This window comes from Amia ocellicauda, chromosome 4 (assembly GCF_036373705.1).
Source record: "Amia ocellicauda isolate fAmiCal2 chromosome 4, fAmiCal2.hap1, whole genome shotgun sequence".
Classification (NCBI taxonomy): Eukaryota; Metazoa; Chordata; class Actinopteri; order Amiiformes; family Amiidae; genus Amia; species Amia ocellicauda.
In genome coordinates this window covers 37,284,256-37,302,173 of record NC_089853.1, presented here as the reverse complement: position 1 = coordinate 37,302,173, position 17,918 = coordinate 37,284,256, and the positions used below count along the sequence as shown (strand labels likewise).

The 17,918-nt window shown below is 40.0% G+C and overlaps 1 protein-coding gene across 2 annotated transcripts in view; it reads right to left on the bottom strand.

The window, feature by feature from the left end:
* Window positions 1-17,918, bottom strand: part of LOC136748351 (tyrosine-protein kinase CSK) — a 75,826-nt gene that overhangs the window by 7,407 nt on the left and 50,501 nt on the right. For both annotated transcript variants that reach the window (XM_066702027.1, XM_066702028.1), the window contains 4 exons: window positions 17,247-17,319; window positions 12,133-12,246; window positions 11,303-11,415; window positions 4,154-4,373 (listed from right to left, as the gene is read on the bottom strand). In XM_066702027.1, the coding sequence (XP_066558124.1) occupies window positions 4,154-4,373; window positions 11,303-11,415; window positions 12,133-12,246; window positions 17,247-17,261 (462 nt within the window). In that variant the 5' untranslated portion in view covers window positions 17,262-17,319. The remainder of the gene's footprint in view (window positions 1-4,153; window positions 4,374-11,302; window positions 11,416-12,132; window positions 12,247-17,246; window positions 17,320-17,918) is intronic.

Here is a 17,918-nt window from a genome sequence, read left to right as displayed (position 1 = left end):
AAATTATGATTCTGTAGCCACCCATTTTAGTGACTTCATTGGGTGTCACTATCAACAAATAAGTCAGACAGAATAAGACACTCAGCTGTTCTAAAACGTTTCTGGAGTCAAGTACATTATTTAAAAAATATACACCTATAATAAAAAGAGCAGGAGTGCAAAGTACAAGTAGCATATCAAGGTAGACTGATTATACTAATGGCATAATTAGTGATAAGCACAGCAAAGTTTAGTAGGTTGGGCCTTTGAGTACAATGCTTGGTTACAGTGTGCTTTGCTGCAGTCAGGCACAGTCACCGCACACCAACACAAGACCTCCCTGTCTGGATGCAGATCAAAACTCCAAGAGGCGTTAAGTGAGTCTGCCAGCAAGGGAAGCCAAATTGTGCCAGACTGTGCTGAAGTGCCCTGCCTTCAATACCTCGTCCCAAAGCCAGGACTGCCAACTCATTAGCTCCTTGTGCCAGACTGGGCCGCGACTGAGCCAAGGATCCCCCTCTCACAGCACAGAGTCAAACGTACAGCAGGCCTTTGGAGCGAACACAGTGCAGGTATATCCAGCAATAGCTTTAAATGAGATCTGCTCTAGTACAACTCAGGAACTTCCGAATTACTGCTGCAACTCCCAATGCATGTAAACACACTGGCCAGACTGCCCCAATTTTGTCACCTACATTTTGAAAGCGCTCAACTATGTGTCAGTACTAATCTGGTTCATCATAATTCACTGTACATTTGTTGTTTACACAGTCAAATAACACATTTGTATTGTTACAGTTGGCCTTCTCTTCGAACTAGTGAACATCACAAATGCTCACCCCATCTTTAGTGTTTTCCTTTTTTTTTATGTGGTAGATAATATAGGATCATCTGGAAAGCTAATCAGAGTTCCTGATAGTTATTGTTGTTAGATCATAAGGAGATCCCACTGAGCTCCCACCCACAGCACACAGACCCATAAACTGACATGTCCAGCCATTTCGGCATCATTTTGATTCACCAGTAATGGAGGCCATGAAGTGCTCGACGCTTTCAATCCAATGGATGCTGATCGGTGCGGCGTTTGATTCTGAGGAGGGTTGCGGAAACTACTTGGGCTTTATTTGAATATCTGATTATTAGTATTATTTTAATCTGTGATGTTCATGATAGGAGGTCTGCTGGTTAGGTCATATTCTGATCAGTTGGCTATGATGACCAAGCTTAGTAACATTGGTTTACCAGAATGGTCAAATCTTTATTTAACATCCAGCTGCTAGATTTTTATTTGACCAAAAATGACAAATTGTGCTTCTAGATAAGGCTCTGTTTATGTTTGGGGGCTAGCAATGACTCTCGCCTAACACGCAAATGAAAATGCCCTGTTGGGAACGCGGTAAAGGGATTTGATTTCAAACCCTTAAATGCAGGAAGAATGTTAGGAATTCCAAAATATGCTCCCCAGTCAAAGCAAATCGGTTCTCTCCTCTGCTTCCCGCCCTGCTCACAGCCTTAGGGATATACACTCACCTAAAGGATTATTAGGAACACCATACTAATACTGTGTTTGACCCCCTTTCGCCTTCAGAACTGCCTTAATTCTACGTGGCATTGATTCAACAAGGTGCTGAAAGCATTCTTTAGAAATGTTGGCCCATATTGATAGGATAGCATCTTGCAGTTGATGGAGATTTGTGGGATGCACATCCAGGGCACGAAGCTCCCGTTCCACCACATCCCAAAGATGCTCTATTGGGTTGAGATCTGGTGACTGTGGGGGCCAGTTTAGTACAGTGAACTCATTGTCATGTTCAAGAAACCAATTTGAAATGATTCGACCTTTGTGACATGGTGCATTATCCTGCTGGAAGTAGCCATCAGAGGATGGGTACATGGTGGTCATAAAGGGATGGACATGGTCAGAAACAATGCTCAGGTAGGCCGTGACATTTAAACGATGCCCAATTGGCACTAAGGGGCCTAAAGTGTGCCAAGAAAACATCCCCCACACCATTACACCACCACTACCAGCCTGCACAGTGGTAACAAGGCATGATGGATCCATGTTCTCATTCTGTTTACGCCAAATTCTGACTCTACCATCTGAATGTCTCAACAGAAATCGAGACTCATCAGACCAGGCAACATTTTTCCAGTCTTCAACTGTCCAATTTTGGTGAGCTTGTGCAAATTGTAGCCTCTTTTTCCTATTTGTAGTGGAGATGAGTGGTACCCGGTGGGGTCTTCTGCTGTTGTAGCCCATCCGCCTCAAGGTTGTACGTGTTGTGGCTTCACAAATGCTTTGCTGCATACCTCAGTTGTAACGAGTGGTTATTTCAGTCAAAGTTGCTCTTCTATCAGCTTGAATCAGTCGGCCCATTCTCCTCTGACCTCTAGCATCAACAAGGCATTTTCGCCCACAGGACTGCCGCATACTGGATCTTTTTCCCTTTTCACACCATTCTTTGTAAACCCTAGAAATGGTTGTGCGTGAAAATCCCAGTAACTGAGCAGATTGTGAAATACTCAGACCGGCCCGTCTGGCACCAACAACCATGCCACGCTCAAAATTGCTTAAATCACCTTTCTTTCCCATTCAGACATTCAGTTTGGAGTTCAGGAGAATGTCTTGACCAGGACCACACCCCTAAATGCATTGAAGCAACTGCCATGTGATTGGTTGGTTAGATAATTGCATTAATGAGAAATTGAACAGGTGTTCCTAATAATCCTTTAGGTGAGTGTAGATCGACCTTAATTAAAATTTAATTGCAAACAATTTAACATCCTTCTTATTATCATCACTGATGAAAAACGCCTTCCACCCATGCATATTAAACTACTAATCTGAATACAGCAAATAGCAGTAAGTGAAGCATGCATTGTATAATATTGTGTTGCATATTAACTTTCTCTGTGTTCAGATCGCTCATTGTCACATAATACTGTACAAATAAATCTACAGGACAAAGCACCTTCAGACACTTTTTACATGGTATTAATTGGCTGCAAGTGACATGACTATTTCTAACCCCGTGTTTTGTTCTCACTCATTTCCTGTTTTTGTCTGTGTGTGCGTGTGTGTGAGAGTTTGCATGTTAGGAAGTTACTCAAAGTTAAGACTCCAAAAAAGAAACCTAAAATGTACCGCTCAGTGCATTCCTAACCCAAGATACAAGTTTACTTTTCTGAATGGTAGAATTAGCAGACCTTTGACAGACTGTGGCAGTGGGTTTCCTGTTTGCAGCTGGAGTTCTGTAAGCGGAAGACTGACTCTCTGTAAGACTAAGTTCAGACCCGCTCTCCCTGCTCTCTGCACCTCCAGGATTCGGCTCATCTGTGGCCGGGCAGTGAGGGAAGCTCAGTCAACACAGCACTTTCCCTACAGCACATATATCCATGTACAAGTCTGAAACACCAAGGCCGTTCATTTTTTTTTTCCTTCTTTAATTTAACAAGATTGCTTTTTGTTTCTGCTGATGGTGCTGTAATTTGAGTTATGTATTGCATTCTGTTTGGCAAAATGCTCTGCTTTCCACAGTTAAGGTGGTATATATATTTGTTTTTTCCTAAATTCATTTAAAGAATAAAAATGTCGATAGTTTTATCTAAAAACGGACTGCTCCTCAGGTACTGGCTGTGGATACTTCTTTGCAATGTTTTCATGTAAAGGGGCTTATGTTTTTTTTAGTTTTTTTTTTCCCAGTCCATCTCTTGGAGATTAATCATAGAAAAAAAAAAAAAGAACAAACATTATATACGCCTCCAATAATCAAACCCCAAATCAAAATAAAAAGAAGCCTAACGCCAAGCAAAATCATAATATGCATCAACAGTCCACCTAAATACACACACACAAGGTACCTCTATGTACTTATTTCACACACTCTGCATTCGCACGCTGCTCACATAACACATTCTCAGCCACACCACAACTAGCGAGTGTTGAAAAACGAAGCTGCTAGTGCTTGACAACTTAGCTACTCTTTAGGAGCCCTGCTGATGGGAAATTCAAGTTCTGCTGAAACCACAGCTCTGCTGATCACACTTTTTGCACAGTGCATTGAAATCGGCAACAAGAACAAAACAAAAGTGAATTTCTATTCCCAGATTACATTATGAATCTTATGGACTGAAACCCTCAAGCACCTGCAGTGTACGGCCCCCCACTCACCTCCACCAGCTGCATGAGGTTCTCAAAGTACTCCTCCTCATCGATGGTCAGCTTGCCATTGTGGTAGATGATGCGATAATGCTCTACTTTGCCCTCGCAGCTCACACACAGCGTGTAGTCACCGGGGTAGTTGGTGCTCTCGCGCACCAGGAATAGGCCCGTCTCTGGGGGGTAGAGGAGTCGCTCTGCCTGCTCCCGTGTGATCTTTCCGTGGAACCAGCTGCAGGAGAGAGATGGGGGTACAGTGAACAACAGAGCGCCCCCTGCATTGGATTTGGCTGGGGTAGTGTTCATGAAGGCAGGGGTAGGCAACCCATAAGGCAACTCATAAACAAAGAGTACATGTTTATCTTTGGTTAGTTTAACACCATCACATTTCAAACAAATGGTAGCATGCCTCTAAATTAATTCAAATTGATTATAATCACAATTAACAAAGTTTGTATTCTTTCACACTGCAGTTTTTCCATATTATGTGGTTTCCGATGTTGTTGACACCCAGACTGGTGTTACGAGAAAAAACATAGCAGCAAACAACCAGAAAATGTTTTACACTAAAAATCATAAAGTATCTAGTACCTTAAAGCACATAATAGTAACAATCATCCCTATCATAATATCATAATATAATCATACATTTATATCCATACAATTCTCAATTATGCCTATATATATATATATATATATATATATATATATATATATATATACACACACACACTTTTTTTTAAATAAAACCAGTTAGTGTTAAAGCTTAATTTGTTAATCTATTTTCTTTATTTGACCCAAACTCTAACACAAATATTTAGTTATTTAAAATGACTGCACTTCTCTCACTTTGTTGCTTGACAACACTTTAATTTTCTCTGCGTTTTCCTGTGCAATTAATCTGCTTTCCTTGCTTGCAGACAACCACCTCCACATTTCCCACAGTGCACGTGTTAAGTGGGCTGCCCTCTGCACAGCAACAGTAGTAGCACTGCCTACATTTTAACAAATCGCTGTTCTAATCTCTCACCAGGTCACACTGCGAAATCAGAATTCCCATTGGAAACAATGCATGCGTATCAGAACACAGCTTCATTTAAACACACTTTATTCATAAATAAATACATCCAATATAGGCTGTGTTAGTACTGCTGATGGTCCCAGTGAATATGGAAGACGTGTAAGGTCGGTCTGCCATGTTCTGTAAACAAGTGTTTAGATAACGAGGCCCAGTGTATAGACCGAATTGGTTTTATGATATTCAGGATATTCGTTTTTAACAGTGGCCCTCAGTGACATGGCCTGGTGAGAGCAGATAAAATCAAGAGATGAGGCTCAGGAATCTATCTTGAGGTCCCCACGCCAGGGGAAATAAAACATGGAAGAGTTAAGATGATGAATTACTAAACGGCCAGTCTAAGTGGATTAGTGTTCCACTCAAAGGGATTTTTCCCCCTTCCTCTGTGATGCAGGGATAATTTTAATGAGTTTGGATACCGAGTCCTTTTGCAAATACCGATAAGACAAATGAGGATGAGACAAAATGTCCATTAATATAGGACAATATTTATTTAAACAAGGATAAAAGCGTGCTCTCAACTGTATCACTTTAAACAGACCACAGATTAAATAACAATCAGCAGAGAGTCCTGCACAATACAGCTTTTGGGGATGATCATTAGAGACAGAACAATTAGTCTAGTAGTGTGGGGAATACACTCTTGCCAAAATGAAATACACTATTCTATTATAAAGAGAGTATACAGAAAATCAGATCTGACTTTTAATTCATGGGTTCCTATCATGATCTCTTCATATCTCAAATATGCAGTGTTGGTAGGAGAGAAACATGCTTAAGCACCACTGATGCAATCCTCTCCCTCGTTTCCTGACGGTTCATATTTTCGATATTATTTGTTCTTGTCTGGAGTAGTCTGGATGAATTACACCAAGAATAACAACAATCTAAGCAGCAACAACGACAGGAAGACATGCAAGAACGGATAATGGGAAATGAAACAAATACACAGAGAAATAATACGAGAATGAAAATGACACTACTGGTGTGAGGTAGTGCTCAGTGAAAGGGGGAGGAGAGATGTATGTGGTCAAAATGTCATTTGTCATTTGGGAAAACTCCACTTATCGCCTGGCAAGGTTAGCTCAGGATGACATCTAAATCATTCAATCCTCCACTGCAGATACCTGCCTCCGATTCCCTTTGAGGAGTTAATTTGGACTTGGTTTAAAAGTCTTTTCACGTCAGGACAGAAAAAAGGAAGACGTGAGCTAAATCCCAAACTGGGTTTCCACACTGTGGCCGCAGGGTCAGTGGCCAGCGGCAAAAGCTCTAAACCATTAAATATAGCTTTTGTCCTTAACAAGCCTTTTGACTTCAGCATAAATCCCTTCAACAACCTTAAAGGTCAAGAAACACTTGTCATTTTAACTCTTTCAGTGATGTCATATTTGGTTTGATCTCACATCCAATAATTTACAATCCTGTGGGCTCTTTGTTCAATTCAAAATAAAAAATAAAAACATACTCCTCATTTTTTCTTAAAAAATTATAAAATAAAAATAAAAGCTATTAAACTGTAATCAAGAAAGCCTCATCTTTATCTTCTCCCCAGCCCAGCCTGAGATCTCACTCTGTGTGTAAGCAGCTTAAAGTGGCTCAGCTTGATTAGATCAGTCTTATTTGTCTTCCTCATAGCCCCTTAATTCTATTTAATCCTTAAACTGTGCAACTGAGAAGGCTGACCTGAGAATAAAACGCCTGACCACTCAATATTAGGGGACTGAGGAATGAGGAGAAGGGAGTATTTTTCTTGTCGTTATTAATGTGATTGTCATGGAGCTGAAACCATACTCGGCTCTAGTCCCTTCCACACTAGTGTTGCTCAGCTAATATCAATCACACAAATCTGTCCGATCAGTCACCGGGACTGAACGTTTCGTTTTCGAACATAAGGACATCATATTCTCATTTTGTTTTACCACCTTATAAAAAAACCCCAACTGAAACCAAACACAAAAGGAGGCAGAATTTTAGACTTGGGCAGATTAGCTTCCAACAGAGATGCAGAGTGTAGTCACCGACCACCAGGGGGCAGAGCACAGATAGGAGCTGTGTGTCATATTCAATAGGCTGGAAACTCGGTCTTTAAATCTCAGCATCCTGCAAGAAGAGATTACGTAAGATTCAGGGAGAGAAATGTCAAAACACTGGGGGACAGTCCATTTCATTTTCGTTCCCAGTTAATGATGAACGTCCAAAAGCAAGGATGTTTTTCAGGTGGGTGCAGTACATACATCTACATACATACAAATAAATCACCCCCATGTCATTCGGGGAATGGAATCCCTTCCACTAGTTGTGTGAGGTAAAATAAGGTAACCTTTCTTCCTGTCTGTGACTCACTGGAAATGCCCTGGGTGATGTACAGACATGTAGCCTACAAATGCATTCAGCTCCCCCTGAAAATGAAAGCTCCACTTCCTCTGGATTACCTCAGTCTTATGTCAGTTGCACCTATGATAAGTTACCGGCCGCAAATGATAAGCCAACAAGTCTCGCACTGCAGGTAAAGTGCCAGTGTTCGACACACAAGCACAGTGTCCAAAGGGTGAATGAAGACAGGCGTGACCGTGAAGCCGGGTGTCTGGGGTGACTGGTGCTCAGCTGAGAGGCACGCACGATGGAAACAATTGACACAGCTCTGAAAATGATATAAATACTTTATCCTACACTGCAGTGTTCAGGAACTTAAGCCACCACTCTACCCAATCTAGGCTCTGGGCCTCAGTGCCAATGCTTTTGTACATTTTCAGCATCACCTGTTTTTTACTGCTGGGCATTATCTGGAGAGCTGGGGCACGAGGCATGAGGCACTGGCAGAAGGCTGGTGATTGTTTAACAGCATTGTAAACTGTGGAGACTGTGTTACATAACGAATCCAGAGGAGAGAAAACGATGCATGTGAAATGCTTTTCCAAAGGGAGCTTGAAGTGGATTTTAACTGACCTTATTTTAAATGATTTTGCTTCCTATAAATAAAATGCAATACCAAAGAAGTAACCTTCAGAAAGGGCAGTAGTGTAGATCCTGTGAGTAAATGTACACCAGGCTGTACTGCCAATCAACTGAGCTGCTATAAAAGCTAAAGACTTGACAAGAGGGCAAAGCAACTGCAAATAATTAATAAAACAGGTGATTGAATAATTGTGTAGAATAAAGTATTTCCTATTATACTTTGTACAGAAACTATACACCAATATGTGAACATGTACATGGAGCATTTCCACATAATACATAAAACCATGGAAGCTCTGTAAATTACAAAAACTCATTTTCTACGTTTGGAAACCCAACCTCACCTTTAAAATTACCTTTGCTAGCTTCTTGATGGATCAGAACTCAAAACACATGAAAATAAAATACATATTTTTGGATAAGATTCACAATTCATCAAATAATAATGAACAAATTAAAAAAAAAAAACACACAACAACAACAACAACAACACACAAAGACTTTGGTTGTTTTGATGAGATGTAACCTGACAGGGTCACGAGCCGCACACATGAGTGAAACGCTCTCGCTCCTAACTGCTCAGACAGACACGAGGAGCACACTTTCCTCAGCGCCATTCCCCCAAGCTGCCAGCACAAAGCCAGGAGCGGAGCTGCAATGCCAATTACACTCGCCCAGCCTTTTGTGTTGAAACTCTGGCCAATTAAGGGATTACTGAAAGGAAACTATCCTCCATCACAATCACAATGGAAAGACCCAAACATGCCTCTGTATCATTCTGCACCAGACGCAAGTAACAGTAAATAGCCTGAACTGGAGCAAGACAGCTTCATAACATTGAGCCACTTCCTCTAATGATCTCCTGTTAATATCAGTAACTCTGTTACACAGCGTTCACCTGCGCTTGAGGCTCAAAACTATCTAGACTTGCTACCTAAAACTAGTAAACATAGTAAATATGATAAAGCCTAATAAACAGGCTAATTATCATCATATTTCTTACAAGATGCCCTTAGCCAGGGTGACATCACATTATATTTACATCCAATTACCCATTTCTACAGCTGGGTTTATACTGGAGCAATCTAGGTATAATGCCTTGCTCAAGAGTACAACTGCAGTGTCCTGCACCTGGGACTGAACTCACGACCCTCCGCTCAAGAGTCCAGACTCCTAACCACCACTCCACACAAGTGCCTAAGAGCCAAGCATGTATTTCGTATTTCACATTTCGCCTTTATATAATTCTGACTTAATTTATCCTTTTTTATGTTTTAACTGAACAAAGATCATGGTTATTAGTTTTCCAAAAACATGGCTGCTGTGCCCACCTGTGTTTTTTGGTCTGTGTTTGAACAAAGGAATTGGAGGAAAATTAAGAGAGAAATACCCTCACTGGTCCAGGAGCAGCTGTTTACATCAGGGCTTTAGGAAGTGCAAACAAGGATGCAGGGGAATTGTGGTGATTACTCCACCTCTGGCTCTGCTCTCATTCCTGAGCTCAAACAGCTGCTCTTGATTAAGAAGTGTGATAAGACCAAGAGTTGTCAACTCTGTTGTACTTGGCATTAGGCACCACAGTTCTATAAAAACTTAAGGTCAGTTTCCCCTAAATACAAAATACCTTAACACATTGAAGTCAATACACTTGTTCAAGAAAAAAGCTGCTAAAAGTCAAACTCAAAGTAGTGCATACTAAGTGTTTTATGCAGCGGGCAACAGGAATTTCCACACCCATTTCTCTGTCACTTTCTGTTTCAACTTTAGTCAGTGTAACCAGACTTGCTGATGATCAGCCAATCAGACAAGGACTGCATCACAGTTTCCCAATGTATTTTAAAAGTAGTGGTTTCTACAGTGATCAGCTTTCTAAGGGTCAACAGTAGAAACAACACTGATAAAACCCCAGAAGCTAGAGATAAGGTTTGCATTTACATGCTGTTCATGCTTCAAGGCCCTCAATGTACCACTGGCAGATGCAATCTTAAAGTCTTCAGCTATGCAGTAGAGTTGTGGGGAATATAGGTACTTTTTCTTACTAAGGCATGGTTATAAAAACAGTACAACCTGTAAAAGTATTCACTTTTTGGATGCTGACGTAAGCTTATCTATTGTCCTTTTCTAGCACGTAATTTGGGATCAGCAGGTCAGAAGGGAATCCATCACAAAAGCACTTGTAGCTGGCTTTGATCAATTAATTTCTCACAGCGATGATGCTTTAACAAGAACTGTACTGACCAGACTTTCGAAGAAACTTAGGCAGTAACACACCTGGCATTTATTTATTTCCTGAGCACTGCTACCAGGGTACAAAGTGTACAGAAAATGCAGACATGCTCAATGGTTGATCTAAGAATATTAATATCACTATTATCAACAAAAACAACAACATTAATAATAATACTACATTTGGAATGAGTGCTTTATTTTCCAGTTACATTATGGTCATGTTAAACAAACAGTCAAGCAACAATCCTTTTTAAAAGCACAAATGCTCTGCGGAGGGTTGAGCAAGCTTTTGTCCAATACTGTACACATTTCAAGCTTCATTGAAGGCTAAAAGAGACATCTGCCTCAGACACAGGCGCATGTTGTGTTAATGGGAGCAGCTTAAATCACTGGGACAGAGCCAGAGGAAGTCCTCACACGATCGCACTGTTGTTCACCTTGGAATACTTTGTCTATTTTTTTTCACGAGCCATTATAGACCCATTAGGACACCTCATGCAATATCTCCACATCAATGTGGGTCATCTGTAATTCAAATAGGTTTGCTAGGCTTTCCTACATTAACTTTACTGTTCTACTTGTCTTTGCGCCTACTTTGTCACAGATGTATTGATTTTCCCTTATATTTTTTCAAGTGTATTTTGCACAAAAGCTCCAAGGCATAGCCAAGACCGTAGCCATTTCAGGTCCATGCTAATTCTGAGGAAAATGCAAATAGTGGATTCTGAGGAACCTGTTTACCTAATAGAATACATTCCAGATGTGTTATGCTTCTGTAACTCATGACTTATAAATCACAGAATTACAAGGGTTTATATACAGTTTAAAGTTTATATTCCACAACCTCTAGAAAAAGTGATCACAAGCATTTTGGTAATGGGCTGAACTGTACTCACGGCATGAGACTTAGTTTGCCTCCCGATTTCACTCCTTCTCTCTTTTGGACATAGTTGGCTGGGATTGTGCCTTCTTTCCCAACAATGTTTTTCGCTTTGTACCAGTTCGGGTCCTGAAAGACACAAGAAAACAGTGAAGCACGTCACAAAGTCAAGAAACTGAGCAACTGAAAGCCATCAAGGAAGGAAACTGTAGTGCAAAGAAACAAGCAAGGGGAAATAAAACTACCGATTTTATTGCAGGACTCACTCATGAATCAATTAGCAGGGCCATTTCTTGCCTACAACCTTGTTGATAAAGGACACTATAGCTCTGCGTATGATGTTACTGTTGGCAATTGCAGGATTTCAGAGAGCTGAATGGCTCCATTGAAATCTGATCCAGTAGTTCGAGGTTATAAAGAGAAGGGGAATAGTTTGGCATGCCATACATTTCCATGGACTGAGAACTATTAAATGATGGAAAATGGAAAAAGCAAAATGAGCCATTTGTCTGTTTCACCAGCACCCCTGCAGGTTAGGTTTTAATCAGGAGAGCTGTCAGAGGGAGAAATGTGCTATACAAGTCATCCCATCAGACAGAGCTGCCTAACTACTTTTACAAGAACAACAGTCTCAGGCTTATTTATGTCATTGCGTAATTAACAACCATTGTCGATCCTCTTACCCCTTCCCCTTTCCCTCAAGTCCTCTTTCACCCTTAACAAATGATTGAAATGAAGGATATATGACTGAAAGCCATGAGCAGAATGGTAGGAGAGAAGTTGAAATCCGTGCACTTTGGGCCGCCTCCCCATCCTTCTGTTCCCATGGCAATAGCAGCTGGTTACCTTGGTTACACCGATGATAGTTAAGACGTCTCCTTTGCTAAAGGGTAGGTCCTGCTCTGTCGTGCCCTGGAAGTTGTATTTGGCTACACATTCTGTGCCAGACGGCCATGTTGTCTGGGGACAGGAAAATATAAGCAATTAAAAACAGGGGCAGGGGCCTTTGCAACACATTTTAAAAATTCAAATAACAGAAATGCAAATTAAATCTACAGGATATTCAGCATCTCACTCAAGAGATTCATTTCTTATTTATGTGCATTTTAAAAACTGTATTTAATTGCAGAGCCTTTAGATATGTCTTTGGAGATGGATATACTAGTTATTCACCTGACTTAACACAAGCCCATCTAAGACACAAGGGAAATAAGTGTCGGTGTCTGAATTGTGAAGGTAATCCTCGGATTTAAAGAAAAATACAATACAAAAACCCTGAAAAAAATATACCAATTGATCGCAAATCAGGCTCCTATAAGATTAAAGGTTAAGACAGGGCAGTGGAATGACTGCTGCCCCTTCTTGAAAGGTGGGAGATGGTCAAGGCAGTCATTCCACCATCACTGCTGGCAACATGAAAATGTGACTTTCAGCTGAAAAGATATGATCGGAACTTTTTAGTTGAAGATGGGGGAGTATATTATGAAGATCCGAAAGAAAGAAAAAATGGGAGTAAAGACATGTTGAACTGAAACAAAATCCATGAGTCCTTAAATGTTTGGATATGTTAGGAACAAAATGTTAGAGTGATAACAGGCAAACTGATAAAGCAAGTAACAATTATCTGAATGGAGATGAGTAAAGTATCCTATTCTGTGGACAGAATGGAAGAACACTGGAGGAGTGGAACTGCAAATTATGCTCACAAAATGGCCTACAATCACAGGAACTTAAAGAACAAAGTCAAGATCCTTCAGAATCTGAAACTAAACGAGAAACTCACACACATAAAATCCAAAGAGATTAATTAATTAACCAAAACAAAGATACCAATCTTTGGGAGTTTGTGAAACACGTATCAAAAAACATTAATACAGCTAAGAGGGATATGAAGAGAAAATTGTAAATGCAATGGGAGCTAAAACCCCACAATGACATTCACAAGGGATCAGTAAGCATGAGCCGAATACATTGACTAAACAAGCAAGTAATGCTCTGACATAAACACACTTTTTATCAACATAAAAGTGTGTTTGTATATGTGTACATGTAGATATTCTGTTTATGTCCTCTTTAAAGCTGCTCAGGTTATCAACAATTACAGCATATGAATGACATCACCGTTGGAATTATGCAGTCAGGTTGTCTTGGAATGCTGACAGTTACCTAGTAAAACATATACTGTAATGTAATCGATTTGAGGTGGATCTAAATATCTAAATGTTCCCATTGTTTGTGAAGCCCGTTCAAGCGTTTTCCCCCCAACCTAACCCTTCAGTGCGGGTCCAGCAGTTCCTGTAATCTCCCATTTACACAAGCAACATCTGAACAAGCCCACTCATCTCGGGAAAGGGAGAAAGAAAAGGAGACACTGCAAGTGCCCCCCCCGGGATGAGAAAGTGGCATTTTTTTAAATCAAAGAAACCCGTCCTTCTTGAATCTTTGAATTTTACATCGGCTGTATTAATACCCGAGCCATCTCCAGATTGAATGTGCACTGCAGCACAAAGAGGCCCTGTTCACTGACTGAATGGAGGCTGTAGTGGCTGCAGCTAGAGGACTAAGGTCAGCCTCCCAGCCTGCCTTCAAGGAGAATGCCAAACAACTGCAACATTGAGGGCCACCGAGCCAATTCTACAGCCCCAATCCCTGATAAAGTCACACACAGTCCCAGATGGGCATGGCTGGCTATGTTCTCAGGAAGCGCCACATGAACAAGAGTTCATGAAGACCAAGGGCATTAATGCACAATAAACCTGGGGACAGCTGGGCCATAAATGTAGCCAATGCCACTTAAGATGAATGCGAAGACCTGTGCCTTAAACAGATGATTTAAGACGCATTCCCTAAATGAAATGCCAGCCTAGGCTTCTGTCTGTGCAGTTTTGGTTTAAATAAATGGGGATATAACGGAGCAGTCGCAGACACCCACTCAGACACGGCAAGTGTGCAGGGCAGAGAGTAATGTGACATATCAAATCTAAAGATGATGAAGGAGGGAGGGCATGGATACGTAAGTTGTAGTCCACAGCTGCTACTTGGCAAGTACTTGTGTAGTTATCAAATACTACACTTTGACAACTGTCAGAAGAAAGAAAGAAGCTCACTGCAGATACCAAGACCCAGAGATTCAGGTGTACAGTGAAAATACACCAAAATATAGATGGATACATACGAATTTTACACAATTACATTCCTTGAATAACTGGGACTACTAGGTGACCTGTAATGGGGACTGAAATGCCATTATGGATAAATGGCACAGTTTCATGAATCACAGGCAAACTGTGCATAGTGGCCATGGGATCTTGTCACCTTGAGCAAATCACTTGAGGACACACTGAGTGAAAAACCATGGTTAACTGTAGGTATGTGCATTTCTGTGAATCTATGCATCTCTTATTATGAGACGCTTTTCTGTCCCCAGCTGGTGAAATATATATATAAGCTCTCCCCTCTGGCAAATCATCATGTGTAGAAACATTCCATCAATTGCTGACCTCCAGATTATATAATTTATATTTTCTGGGAATGCAAAATAAATTAAAATTAAAGTTGCAAGGAATTCACCCAAATATAGTCTAATTCTTAATGACATACGCACTTCCACAACGTAGCATTATTTCCTGGAAACTGGATTTTTTTTTTTTTTTTTTTTTTTTTTTTAAGAAAATGATTCCATGGATACACCTCAGTATTATTGTTTTTATTCTTAGTACATGTCTGGCAGTCATACACTACAACACAACAGTGCCTGACTCCAGACCAAGGTAGAGCTGACATTATTAAGTGGTCTTTCCCAGATATAAATAGGGTGGCCATATTGTATGAAAAATCTCTGAAGCATCAACTTTCGGTAAGTTGTTGATTTAGATTTTTTTATTTGAAACATCTGATCTACGTCAAGACGTCACATTTTCTTTTTATGGCATGAATATCAAATCATCTTGCATATCTCCACTAAATTAAAGTTGTAAAACCCAAGACGAACACCAACCCAGAATGAAATCCATTTAATACGTTTTTCACATTTTAAAAATGGCATCAAATAAAATAGAAATATCAGCAAAACGTGGAAGGAAAGGATTAAGTGTTTGAATTGACTCAAGTCCCTCAATTGGTCCAGCCAGGAGGAGCTCTGTCCATGGTGCTGATGGGCCGCCTCTTTTCCCGCTAGATCTGATAGCTACGTACCATCTTATGTAACAACACCTAGATACTAAGTAATTCAACTCGGCATTACTTATATTGAAAACAGACCATTTTTTAAGTACACACAAAATGACCACATTTGACAAGCCTGCCTTATATATACAGAAAGTCTTGATTTAAGGCTGATGTACAATCGACAGCAAGAGAGAGACTTACACGGGCGAAATTACATTAACATTTGCTTAATCTGAATGAGGGATGTGTGGAGGTTGGGGGTAAGGTCACTATACAGAGGAAAATCAGTGGATGGGGAACCAAAAAACAAGTCTGAAGGTTAGAGTGGAAGAAAAGCTGCAAGAGAGGAGGCTGCCTAGGGCTGTGCGATATGACGATATATATCATGTGACGATAGAAAAACGTCTATCGTTTCATATTATGCTCTATCGTTTATTTCGTTGCGTCACAAATCCCACTCTTTACGGCAATATTTTTCGTCATTTGGAGGCTTTGCATTCTTCCCGGTTCATCCACACGTGCCGGATGTGGCAAGAAGTGTGCATTCAGAAACACAGACAGACATGGAGGAGAGTGAACCAACATTTAGATGTGTATAATTTCTATAAAATTAAAGAATAATAACGTTTATTTGCATTGTAATAAATTGGAAAGCAATGCAAACAGATGCAGAAAGTTTCATTTTCTTTTTATTAATATGGTGAAGTGGTACAACAGTTTTTATTATCACTATTTTTTATTGACGTGTGCTGTACCGGTAAGTACAACTGAAAGGCGACAGTCAGAAAGGAAATCTACCTGAATCTATACCATTTTACAGCCCATGTGTTGTCAATTAATTATTTAGATTTTACCCTTGTTCCTTCGGTCGAGCAGGGAATATATACAACTTCCAGTCACATCGTCAGAACCAAGTTAATGTATTCAGTTTTATATCAGCAACTGCACAATCTGCTATTAAAACCAGGAAATGGATTTCAAGGAATGTATTTTTGTCTATGTCAAATAAAATTAACTACAACAATTTACCACATCCTCTGCCAAAAAAAATCCTTCTTAAATCTATCATTTGAAATTTGTACTTATAAGTATTAAAGCTCAATTAAATACAGTGCAAATGCCATGAAAGCCCAACCCCCCACACCAAAAATAAACAACCAAAAATAAAACAAACACTTCCTGTTTCAAGACTTCTTTGTCATTGCTGTAGGTTGAAGTTTTATTTTATTTCATTATTTAATTGACAGCCTAGTTTTTACATTATTAAATTATAGTAAAGTGAGGGTTTTATAGTTATTCAGCATATTTTAATGATGCACTGAACAAAGAATGTACAGATTATCCATCACACTCATATAACAGAAGGTTTTCACAAAATCACAGGCACTATTTTATATCCAACACCCTTTCTTCTAAACAAATACAATTTGTGTAAATAAATATACTATAACATTTATATGATTGGGTTTGGGACTCTTCCCTTCTACAACCGTGCATTTTGAGATTTTAGAGACAAATCCTATCATACACATTGTTTCTAAGTCCACCTAAATCAAAATGAAGGAAAATGATTAGACCTGTCCAAAGGGCAGTATCGAAAGCTATAACATTAAATTTAAATTGTCCTGTAAAATAAGTGTCCAATTTTAGCGATTCGATGTATCAATAGGACAGCTATATTTGTTTTGAATGCTTCAGCGAGATACTCAAAATAGGGAAAGAAAAGTACCACGAGATGGCATGGGGGTCATGTGACAGGAGGATGATTAAGCAAACATGCCAGTTGCTCTTACCTGGATCCCAGACATGGTGAAGTCGATTGGTGTCCTCCTCACGCCAGTCACAGGTCACCTGGTACCATCAGAGCTGGAGGCACAAACAATAGGCAAACAGTTAGCACACTGCAAACCAGCGTAATACTCCCACTGAATCAGACCACCACCATCTTGAAAGGGAGGACCAAGGATTGCTTCAGGAGCCAGACCCCCTAACCCCATGTTAAAGAAAAAGCTTAGCCAGCGTAGGAAAAAACAAAACAATTAATGTGGTCTAGAACATTTATTACAGAAAAACGCAACAAGCATAAAACTGGGAAACCTGAAATTGCAACCCAGAAGTCAGTTCTGGGAAGTGGCACTGAAGATCTGCTGTCCATGGATTTCCATTGAGGCCAGCAGAGATTATATAGTTAACGTAAAACTCAAATAAAAATGTCCAAGAAGTTAAATGTAACCACATTTGAATGTTAGAATTTGTTTCACAGAAATGGGATCACACACAATGGGGTTACACAGTTCAGTATGACTTCCCATTTAAAGCAACCAAAGCCTGAATCAAGTGACTGAAGCCAGTTGACAATTTACCTCCCACGTCTTATGTTACCTACTATACTCTTATTTACTGAACAAGTTAAAAACTTAAAGTTAAAAAGTGGCTGACAAAGAGAATGCTCAGCCTGGGTTCAT